At 40.4% G+C, this 12,560-nt stretch overlaps 1 protein-coding gene across 1 annotated transcript in view; it reads right to left on the bottom strand.

The window, feature by feature from the left end:
- Positions 1–370: 370 nt before the first annotated feature.
- Positions 371–12,560, bottom strand: part of PFDN1 (prefoldin subunit 1) — a 51,358-nt gene continuing 39,168 nt past the window's right edge. Inside the window, exon 4 of the mRNA XM_042465115.1 lies at positions 371–635. Coding sequence (XP_042321049.1) covers positions 552–635 — 84 coding nt within the window. The 3' untranslated portion in view covers positions 371–551. The remainder of the gene's footprint in view (positions 636–12,560) is intronic.

Below are 12,560 nucleotides of genomic sequence, written 5' to 3'. Positions count from 1 at the left end.
ACCCCCCTTTCAGCTACAAGAAGAGACAAAATGAAAGCAAGAATATTCATGCTCCAAGCTGGGGTTGGGGCTTGTATCTTTCCTTATCCAATGCAGAAGCCTCACAATCAATGAAGCTGGCCCTGAATGAGGCTAATCCAAGATCAATTTTAATGCATGCCATTTTGAAAAAGAAACAAAACATCTTTGCCTAAACTCTGCTCAATGCTGCTGGTGGTAGAAAGCCAGAATAGGCAAAGGTGTGCCTTGCCGCTCTAGTCTACATTCCACTTACTCCTATGATAAAAGTATGTAGAGGTTTGGAGATTTTCACAGGAGCCATCTTCCTAAAGGAAAATAGAAGAGGCAACCAAAGAACCAACCACCAATGTTGAAACAAACCTAGGCCAGGTCCAGGTAGAATTTATTTGTTTTCACATGACATGGCTATGATAAGCCAACCTCCATATGTTTTCAACATGCAGGAGTCCAGTGGTCAAGACTTCTAGCATTCTCTGCTTTCAGCTGTTCAGTCTAAATGCAAAGAGCAGGCCCAGCTGAACATGTAGCTCTTATTGTGCTCTTCTTGCCATCAGCATCTCCCGGATGTTATCTTCTGCTTCCTTTACACTCCTCTCCAGGTATGACTTTCTCTGCTGAAAGACAAAAGAGGGAGGCGGAGGAGAACACACACTGAAGGTTAGAGGAATATGTGCTGGCATCTAGTTCTGGAACTATAACAACAACTGAAACTGTCTTCTGCTAAGACAGAGGGAACACCATGGGATGTACCCCTGGACAATACTGTGGATGGCATCTTGTTCTGTATTTACAAGATTGTAAGCAGGATGTATGATGTCGTAACTTTCGGATTCATATTTATTGTCATCTTCAGCCAGCCACAGATGCTCGGGAAACGTCAGTAATAAACTCTTCTAGAACATGGCCACATAGCCCAAAAAACCCACCAAAAATATGATTTATTTTATTTTATTTGACCGAAAGAGGCTAATTCATTTATGAAAAGTGGGTGGGTATACCCATTTCAGCTGCAAAGGGGGAAAAAAGTTTTAACAACATCAGTAAAAAAAGATAAAGCTGTGCAAAAAATGATGTTTGTATGAGTTAAGACTCAAGCAGATTCTGACAGATATGTTAGCTCTTTTAGATATTTGTGAAGGCTACCTAGTCCAATTTGTAGAGACCAGTGGTGTAGAGAATAAATGTGAGGAGCAACTCCACTCTGCTCTATATTTTCAGTGGGAAAGCACAAGGGGCAGTGAATGATCAGTTCTCACCTTGCTAGATATTAGAGAGAGTGCTCAACTATTCATCCTCTTCAAAGCAGAGAGAAAAGGAGAGGGCTAAACACATCCTCCTTTATTTTTATCATCACCACCACCACCGCCACTGCAGCCCCCCCACCACCAATCAATGTATGTATAAACAGAAGTTGGATGGCCAACTCTCAGGAATGCTTTAGTTTAGTTGTATATTCCTTCATGGCAAGGGGTTGGAGTAGATGGTCCTTGCAGCCCCTTAAAGACTCTATGATTCTATGTGCCCAGCACTAACAAAGGGCACTTCTCTCTCAGGCAAACACCTACACATTCCAGAATACAGAAATGTTCCTTGCAAAATATCTATCTCCCCCGCAAATGTAAATATATCAAAATATCATTCTTAATATAGCAATTACTATTAAAATAATATAATTCTATGCAACTATGTTTTCATACTGCTGTATACATAATGATTAACTTGAGTTTTTCTAAGCTAAATAATACCCAGTTTCTATTGTCAGAACATTTTGACTCAAGCATCCTTAAGCAGTACTACCACTGAGTAAAAGTGAGGTTGCTTGACACATCAGCAAAGAATTTCTGCTCTGGAAGCCAAGGACAAAAGCGATGATTTACACAGATCTGTACGCCTCACTGCTGACTTATTTTCTCTGCTAGCACAGCAAATGCTTACTCACAGACAGAGACTGTACCAGGTGGCATGGCATAGGCTGTGTGTAGGAGGGGAGCGGGAAAAGAGTGGGATGGCAAAGAGCAACAGAGAACTTGAGATTCACAAAGCAGTTGTCATTGTAGCAACAGCATGTCCTACTTAACTGAAAGTCTCCAGGACAACAGTTCACCTTTTCAAATATGATGCAACTCCCTCCTACATTATTTAACTTTTTTATTTAAAAACGACAATTTTTCCAAATTAGAAGGTGACTCCCAGACATATATTTGTTTGTTTGTTTTTACATTTTTGGTAGTGCATGTGGCCAATGGAAGGTCTCAGGAGGGTCAGTAAATTTGTCTCTGGATTCATCACAGTTGCCTAGCCTTGCCACAGAGTATTAGTGACAGCGCCTGTGTTAAAATCATTTGAAGCCCAAGCCAGTAAGATAAAAACCGTATCAAAACATTAAAGGAACCTCTTACAGCACTTAACAAACCCTTTCAGATATTATTCCAAATATGAGGTGCCACAGTTGACATTTGACATCTCTGACATGTATTCCTTGGTGCCTCAAAATATTTTGCCAAATCTCTTCTCATTTGTACATCTGCTCTCAAAATGCAAAAGGCACAGAAGGCAGGAAAATTGTGGGCGGGCAAGGCCAAGGCTAAGACAGACATGTCTTCATAAAACACTTTTTTCTCCTTTTTTGTATGAAGCAAACTGCATGTGGAGGTTTTAATATACTGGGTATCCAGTAACTTCCCAACATAAAGTAGGACCCTTGTCTTTCTCCTCCTCTTCCTCTTTCCCCATGCTTTCTGGATTTCTTCAATGGTTGAAGAGATCCAGGGACTGGCAACTGTCAAAGATTTAGTGGATGCATAGGTAAGGGGGCACACCTGCGAGGGTTGCACTTCTTGCTGTACCCCTACTGCAAAAATAATTCAAAGGGGATTTTTGCCCTCGATTGCTTTTAAGGGGAGTGTTTTTGCCATGTTTTTGGTCTCCATTGGGCCATTCTAGGGCCAGGAGAGGTTTTGTTTTTGACAACATGAAGTAACCTGGAAGCCACTTCTGGTTTGCTTCTTCTTTCTTTCTTTTTTAAAAGGCCTCTCCCTGGCCTAACATAGCCTGGAGAGCCAACAATGTGACAAAAAGTCCCTCAGTAGAAGAAGGTGCTGTGGAACATTTAGGGGCAAAGGTTTTTTTTTTTTTTAAAAGTTCAATACACTTTTTTTTTAACCTCTGGAGGAACTCTGGACTTAGGGATGCATGTGGCCCACAGGTCACACTTTGCCCAACCTTGTTTCAAGTCCTAAATCAGAGTGGGAGAACCTTGGTGTGGGGTCCCATTTTGGGAGCTTTTCATGGACATGACCAGCCAGTGCATGGAGGAGTATCTCCTCCAGACCGTTTCATGTGGAAGGGGAGGGATGGAATTGCATGTGGCTCTGCACTCAGCTGCAACCTCAGGACTGCAGCTGAGTCCATTTTCCTCCTCCTTCACCTTTCCAAATCAGAAAAGGTGCAGCAGGAGCAAAGCCAACACAGGATTCAACTGCTGCCTGGAGGAATAGGTCCTCCAGGTCCCAGCGGACTTCCTTTACCCATCACTTGTGCTGATCAGAAGAGTGAGTGGCGATCAAAGTAGCAGAGTAGTCACATTGTACTCTAAGGGAAACAGCTCTCATTAGTAGCAAGAGTAACAGTTTTTTCAACTATGTCACCCAAAACACACAGAAATATTGTTAAACCAAGTGGGAAAGCCCCCTGACACTTCTGAATGAATTCTTATGAGAACAACCACATTATGACCAATAACTTTATACAGAAGGTCACTGACACCAATACTTCATGGGTGAAGCCTACCTGGAAAAAGCAAACTAATCTCCTAGCTCTGAGTGGGCAACAAGTGACTGCAGGTAACATTCATGCTAATAAGTCCAAAATTTGCAACAAGCTTGACCAACAGTTCACTATGATGCATCAATAACATGAAAATTCATAGTCACTTTCAACTCTCCAAGACTGTCTGAACAGAAATCAGCCCCGTCTGAAAAGTGTAGTTCCAAGATCTCTGATGCAACCACCACCACATCCTGGAGAGCAAAAATGCTCAGCTTTCAACCAGACGCTGCAGTAGAAAATGTAGGTTGCCTGGTTAGACTGCCTATTAATTCCCTGCCAGAATAGTATGCTGCTTAGTTGGCCCTGAACAACTTGTGGCAAGGCTAAAGATGTCCCAAATGAGAACTCCTGGGATGTTGCCATACATGGTTGGTGGGCTGTGCTGAGCTTTGTGGCTCACAACTTGCACAAGCCCTTAGTCAGATAATATCGTGTAGCAACCATATTTCTGACTTCCATTCTATCATCAAAGCAATTTACCTAATAAAACCCATAATTGGCTGCCATTCAAATAAGCATACAGAAAAAAGATCAAAGCAAGTCACTCTGTAGGAATTCCACACAAAGAGGAAACACCCATGAGTCAGAATTCCACAATGACTGGCCTCTAAAAACAAAGTGCACCATTTCCTAACAGGAGTTTGTGTTGCATCTATTGTGCTGTTTCTGTATATTGAATCAGATAGGAGACTGCTTGACTTTTGATTCTTGCTTGGATAGGATACTGATATGCACTGATAGCATTGCTATGTTTACAGGTCTATTGCCAATGAGCACCTAACCATTACCATCACGAATGTAGCTTCTGTTACACCTGTTCTTTATAGATTCCAGAAACACAGACATAGTCTGGAATATGCAAATGCAAAGGGATATTTTTATAGATGAGAGCCTGAATCAATGCTTCCTAAACATAGGTCCCTAGATGTTTTTTGGATTTCAGCTCTTAGAAGCCCCTTCCAGCTCTGTCAAGGGTCTGAGGTTTGTAGTTCAGCAATATCTGGGAACCCAAGGCTTGCATACTGGAAGGAATGTGCACCATTTCTTCCCTAAAATGGTCTCTGAAAAGTTTATGAGGTTTGCTGTCCTTTGCAAAACTGACAATATGGACAGACAAGACAGTTTCAGTTACAGGTTTCAAGTACCAGCAGAATGCTCCACTGTCTGGTCCAAAGATGGCATGTCAGAATCCCTGCAGAGCTAAGCAGAAAAGGCAGCCTTCTTTTCTGAAGATGCTCCTCTTCAGCACTGGCATCACATTTTGAAGTGTCAGCCTGTTACATCTCATTCTCAGATGCCTTCATCTATGGAGGCTTGGAATCTTTAAGCATGATACAACTGCCTTTAATAAAAACCTGTGATGTAAAGTGTCTTGTGACACTGTCTCAAAAAAAAAATATGTCTGGCCTAAAGTTTCTAAATTTCTAAAGTTGACACTTCTCATTTTTGACATTCCTTGGACACTGTGTGTGAACACTCTTTAGGAAAGTGATCATTATATCTTGAGACATAGCTGGGCACACTTGATTGTCTAGAGAGCACTTCTCCTTGGCCTCAAAAGTAGGGCAGGGAGAGTAATACTCCTGTTCCACAGTGAGGTGGTAGACAGGAACAGTGTGAGGTTATGATGGTTCTATGTGATTGCTGCCATCACCGAAATGCTTAAAACTGCCCACACAACTGCAGCTAAATGGAAAAGATACTTTGGTAAACTCTTTTCAGAGCAACAGAATATTTTTAAGTATCCCATGATCTGTGAGAATTAGCTTATTCAGACAATTAACCATCTGCTTTTAAATCAAAAGTATCTGAACGAAGATAAAGGCTAGAAAAGTCTGCTGTTTAAGCTAATATGAAAGAATTTAAGGAAGTGAATTACATCATAAAATCATCTTAAAGATATATAGAACAAGCTATTACATACCTAAATTTAAAACAGAACAATCACAAATCCCTCTTAACAGGCCAAGTAAGTACATATCCTCCGCCATCAACATCCTGCAACAATGACAGAATGTAGTCCATATGCCAGTTCCCTTTCTTCCAAAGCTATTGATACCAGTATATTTGAAAGAATCTTGTGGCATCTAAAAGACTAACATTTCTATTATGTCACTTATTTTCATAGACTAAGTCAACTTCATCAGAAGCATTATTATCAAGTTGACATACATTTGCTGGAGGGGAGCTTCAAACAATGAGGCAGAAAAGAACTGGAATGTGGAAGTGCAGTGCTTCTTAAGTTATTTGATGTGTGGGACTAGAATCCACAATTCAAAAAGGATGTTGAGAAGCTGGAGCGTGTCCAGAGAGTGACCAAAATGGTAAAGCATCTGGAAACCATGCCTTATGAGGAAAGACTTAGGGAGCTGGGGATGTTTAGCCTGGAGAAGAGAAGGTTAAGAGGTGATATGTTAGCCCTGTTTAAGTATTTGAAGGGGTATAACATTGAAGATGGAGCAAGCTTGTTTTCTGCTGCTCCAGAGAGCAATGAATGTAAACTAAAAGAAAAGAGATTCCACCTTAACAGTAATAGGAACTTCCTGACAGTAATGGCTGTTCAACAGTGGAACACATTCCCTTGGAATGCAGTGCAGTCTCCTTCTCTTGGAGGTCTTTAAACAGAGGGTGGCTGGCCATCTGTCGGGGTGCTTTGATTGTGAGTTCCTGCATGGCTGAAGGGGTTTGGACTGGATGGCGCTTGTCGGTCTCTTCCAACTCTATGATTCTATGATTTCCTATGATTCTCCAGTCACTGTCTGGTCACATAGGCATGCACCAGCATGGAACAGGCAGGTTGTGCTAGAGTGGGGGGGAATATGCTGGCAGAACATTATACTGTATTCCACAGCCTACCCAAAATAAAAATAAACCAGAAGAGAACACTATTTTGCACTGTTTATCATGCAGTACTAATTCTCCTCCCCAGCAAAATAAGTGTAGCAAAACTGGCATAACCAACACTCAGCCACAGTCCTGCCACCATTTCTCATTATATTTCTGTATATATTTGCTTCCCTATCAATCATCCATCACACATACGTGAAAAAATACACATTACCTCACACTTACTAATTTGTTGCATATTCCATCTTTCTATTAAAAAATTAGTGCTTTATCATGTCATATCCATGAGGGATCAAGCTGTCCAAAGATATTTTATTATACTTCTTATATCTTCCCTGGGGTCTGACAAAGAACAACTTGCCTTAATGTGCATGGATGGCCTCTCCCAGATACTACATGCATTATATGGATGAAAGGAACGTTTATAGCTCTGCAAATAAAGTCGTAACATTTCAGGATTTGGAACATGCCTTTGAGATCCTGCAGATGATAAGCAAGAGAAACAGATGGTTCTCTCAGTGAAATAGTGTAAAGATTATAGGAAACACACCCTTTTATTCCCTATAAAATAAACGGCTTTTGATGAGTTTGAGATACGGGAGGTATAAACTTGGAATGAAATGGTGGTAGGGTGGGGAAAACGAATGCCTGAAAAAGAAATCTTATTTGCCAGAAAACCTTAGTTACAGAAAGCACAATACTGGCTGGATTTGCCATTGAATCAGTATGGCAATGAAGCTGAATGTAAAGAATAAAATGAATGAACAAAATCCAAATTAGTTATGAAAACAAATGGAAGGACTGAATGAATACTTAACAAAAGCAGAGTAACTGAACAGTTCATCCCCTTAAGTATAATGTCTACCAGGATGTTTCCTTCTGAAAAAGAAATGAGCCCACTGCTCCACCTGCATAACTTTAACCTGGATTCTGTTTCTTGTTCATGCTACTATGTCAGGACGTTGTTAACTTTTACACAGGCAGACAAATGTAAAGCTATGTCAAAACTGGTGTTCTTAAAAATCATTTCTGACTGTAAATGTAGTTTTTTCTATTGCAACGTAATGCTGTGTTGGTGTCCTACAAAATCAATTGTTTCAAAATGACAATTCTGTTTTAAGGAAACAGAACATTAAAGTCAAGTAATTTTTTAAAATTAAAAAGGGTTTAAGACATTATTGCTTTTTTGCATGGCTTGCACAAAGTGTTTCTCCTAGGTTTGAAATATTTTATTTTAGTCATACATTTCAATCAAATTAGTCATACATTTGTAAACCAGGGCATCAAAGCCAAATGTCGGTCAATAAAAGGTCACACCTTCCTGGCACACACCTGCCTGAACTTTTATGTGCCCAGTAGTTATGTATAATAGAGGAAGAAGCCTTCCCCTATTAACATACAGTTGGAAGCAGCATAAAAGGAGTTACAAAAAGGTGTGAACTAGACAGGAAGCTGTGATGCCACAGTCATATACCTGAAAGCTAAGGTGTGTTTGGCAATGATGACTCAAGGCTTTGTCAATTCAGTTCCAAAAGAATGGCACAAAACTCTCAAGTTGTCCAGACAGGTCCAAACTCTCCAATTTGGAAAAGGCATTGTATGAGGTAAATATAGATAATACAATACAGTGCTGATGAGTAGTGATTAATCATGTAATGACTGACAGGGTATAGCCTAGAGAAACAAGTCAGTAGATCTAGTTTATTTATTTATTAAATGTATTCCTTGGCTTTCAACCAAAACTGGTGCTCAAGGCAGCTAACAATAAAAATGCAAATTAAAAGCAAATTCTTGCTTATATGCAACTTCAAAACAAATTTAAAATCCTGGCCAGCTAAACCTTGCCAACTAGACCAAGTCCCAAAGGGACACCATCTTGTCTAGGAGCCTCCCCAGACTTAGAAGATGGCATATTGATTCTTTTGGACCTTCTGTGCCAGTTGGGACACAGACATCTAACATACTGGAAACAACAACACTGCCCTTCAGGATCACTCCTAGGTGTAGTAGGGACTGTGATGGGTTGAGGTGCTTGGACCATTCCTTGTGTTCAATCTCCCTCAACAGAGAAGGGAATCTGGGTGGCCAAGAAGATCCTAGTGAAACTGGCTCAGTTGGTCTTGTCTCCAAGTATTGATGGTTTCTCAGCCAGGAAGCTCAACCTAGTATCTCTAGCTGACAGGACATCATCTTCAGGAAAGCCAACATCTTCAGAAAAACTCTGTAGAGCTTCTCCTTGGGTATCTTCTTTTATATTTACACAAATCAGGGGACAAATTCAGGGGCAGCATATTGGCAGAAGGGATGTAATATGACATGACTTACGAAGCCCAGGAGCGGGGGGTTGGACTGGATGGCCCTTGTGGTCTCTTCCAGCTCTACAGTTCTATGATTCTATGATCCTGGAGCACTTGGAACAAAAGAAGTGGGACAGCCATCTCTCAGGAATGCTTTAGCTATGGATTCCTTTATCAGCAGGGAGTCAGACTAGCTAGCCCTAGTGGTTCCTTCCAACTACACATGACACATTCAGATTCAATCCACAGTGTTCAAGAACCATATTTTAAGTTGTCTTACCATCAATCTTGCCAAGACCAACAGATATTAATCATTTGGTCTGGCAATTACCAAAATCAATGGGCTAACCATGACATGGGTCCTTTGCCAGGATAGAGATCCTGCTCCACGGCATGAATGACAGTGGTGCAAAAGCAAAGAGCCCAACAACCTGTCTATAATATATCAAGACTAATAAAATATATTCCAATCACTTGGTGCTCTGGTTTTGTCCACACAAGGTTATGGTTATGACATGCAATTGTCCAGGGAGAAAGTGAACATGGTAATATCCAGTCAGTCTCTGTGATACAAGCCAGATCAGTGAGCTGATTCAGGATCAAGTCTTAGACAGCTATTATTTTCCCACTTACTCACCTGACATTCAGTAACATAGCTTTAGCCCAGGAGGACTGTCACCAAGGTTATTCCAGCTCACTGATATAGGCGATGTCTGGCAGGATCCCATATATTGCTTTCTCCATGCACACCCCATAACAATTTAACTGCCACCACCTATCATACTACCCTCATTCTTCTACTATTACACTGATTACTCCTTGTTCTCTTTTTAAAGGACATCCTTCCCATCAGCAGATGATAACAGCAGCTCTGATTTTTTTTTAAAATCTGCAAAATAGATAGGATGATGTACAATATAAACAGTTGTCTGCCTTTTCCACTTCTTCCAAAAACCAGGATGGCCCTTGTCCTCATTCATCCCTCCAATCGCCAGAGCTCTCTGGGCCTAGGAGTCTTTTAAGGATAGCCACAGCAAACAGTAAGATGGGAAAACACACTCATAAGTCTACTTGTCTTCTTCATCTCCCAGCAGGAAGGTGTTGTGTGATTCTAGTAAGGGAGGCAACACAGAAAAATTACAAGTGCAGTAGCCCTGAACAGAGTAATCAGGCAAGTTAGCACTTCATAGTTTTGAAGCCAGGCTGCACAAATAATAATAAGTCTGCAATTGTAAAGCCTACCACACAAGATTAGTGAGAAGGAAATTCTAAATCCTCCTTTTGTCTGCAATTTCAGCTTGCTTTAGGTGCAAGTTGATTCTGGCTCTGTTGTGATCTTGGTATGGCTCTCTAAATCTCTGTTGAAACCATCCCTTTTTATCAACAGAAACAACATGCACACTGAGTTTCAAAATACGACAGTTTCCATATACTCAAATACATTGTCCTTGAGGTCTGAATTTTGAAAACAGAAACTTAGGCCTGTTATAGACTGCCAAAATAAAGCTGCTTCGGGTCTCTTTGGAGATATGCTGTTTAAATGCTGCATGCATCCTAAGAATCCGGAAGCTGCACCAAAACTGCCCTCCAGTGCTTAGGAATGGAGTGTGGCTTTGGTGCGACCTCCGGACTCTTAGGACCCATGCATCATTTAAATAGCATACCTCCAAAGAGACCTGAAGCAGCTTTATTTTGGCAGTCTGTAACAGGCCTTAGGAAGCATGATCTGGAAACAGTGGAGATGCTGTAATACCAAAATGTTGATTTGCTAAGGGGGCAAAAATCCATGACATAGACTTGGCCACAAAATCATATAAATTTCCTGCTAAGTCAGTGGGCTGAGACTTATTTTGGAGAGGAGGAAATCCATATGTCTCATCATCACCACCATCACCACTGATCTCATGGGCATCCTTCTAATGTGATGAAACACAGTGCAGGAATCCCCCTTTCCACAAAATCAAAAAACTAGAAAACTCCCATCACTCCTTGTTATCATGACTGTGCAGCTGTGTCAACATCAGGATGCCCAGATTAAAATACAGTTGGAATACAACTGCCAAGGGACAAGAGTGCTGGTGGGGTGTTTATGAAGAGTATGCATAATTAGTTTTACTTGGCTGGGCAAATGGATTTGTTTAAAATACCTTTTCCATTGGAAAGGAGGATAGTAGCACAAAGGAAAAAAAACATTTTCTCAAAACACTGTGACCCAAGAGCACCTATTTAAATCACTGGTTTTGCAAGTAGAAACTAAAAAGTATAGACATTACTTTTAAATGTAAAAGAAAACAATTTTAGAATTAAAATCTACACAATAATTTGCCTTCTGTATACATTCAGGATTGTTTTTTGGGAAAAACCTGGCAAGTTATTATTGTTTGGGCAGAGAGACCTATCTATTGTAGTTTTCTACTGCTTGTCCTGCTAATTATTAAAATTAATTATTAAATTATTAGTAATTTAAACTCATAATTAACAAGACACTGCTAATTATTAAACTTTTAAACTGGAACTTCCCAAAGCACTACTGATGCTGGGTTGAACCTTTAAAAGAGTATCTGATTAGATTATTTTAATGTGAAGCCATGTTCTCAACAATTGTTTAAAATAAACATTGCAAAATGTGAAAAAAACTAAATTGTTTCACACATATTATGTGGGAAAGAGTTCTGTAGAACCTTAAGAGAGGTATATCCTACATACAGCTTCACTAATACACTCCTATAAATTCCCCGTTAACAATTATGGCTGGATCTTTTATGAAACAACCCTCAAATAAGAAGAGGTAGTTGTTAGCTCAGAAATGGAAATTGTAACAAAATACCTGTAGATTATGCAGCACTGGGCCTACCTCCAAGGTAGACAGAGGTAATGGTAGATTATGTGAATTAATGAGTCATGCAGGTTAGAGGAAAAGAACTTTAGAAAGAGGGAAATCAACTATCAATTATGGGTTATGGCATCTCCTCAGCTCCCCTGACAAGTTTATGACACCTTTTATTTCAATAGAATTAGAAACTGCTTAAACTACTGGTTAGAAGTGGCAGATCAATCTAACTTCATACGCAAGTTAATTTCAAAAGAGATCATTGATCATAAGTATATATATAAGCAAATGGTTGGCACATGGCAGAAAATAAGTAATATCTCACATGTTTCAAGATAAATTCTCAGTACCACACCAGTTTAAAAATTGTTTGCCTGGTATGGGAGATCAAGAGCACACTAGGGATTCGGCTGCCGCCGCCTAACAGAACCTAGAAGCTTGAACTGACAGATGTGATTTCTGGTCCAACGTGAATATTCTGAGGCACTTCATCAATGATCACAAGGATACCTTGGCAAGAACAACATATCACCGAAATGGACAGGTTGCTTACCTGTAACAGTATTTCTTCGAGTGGTCATCTGCGAATACATACAAATGGGTTTCACTGGGCCTGCGCAGTGCTGCTCGGAACCTACTGGAATCACTGGGCAGAGTTAACTCTGCAACATATTGAAACTTTTTGGCGGTAACTCTGCCCACCCGTTATAAGGCCCCTGCCTTCCCGCTCTTTCCCC

This window comes from Sceloporus undulatus, chromosome 4, assembly GCF_019175285.1.
Source record: "Sceloporus undulatus isolate JIND9_A2432 ecotype Alabama chromosome 4, SceUnd_v1.1, whole genome shotgun sequence".
NCBI classification, from domain to species: Eukaryota; Metazoa; Chordata; class Lepidosauria; order Squamata; family Phrynosomatidae; genus Sceloporus; species Sceloporus undulatus.
This window is presented reverse-complemented; position numbering and strand designations above follow the sequence as displayed.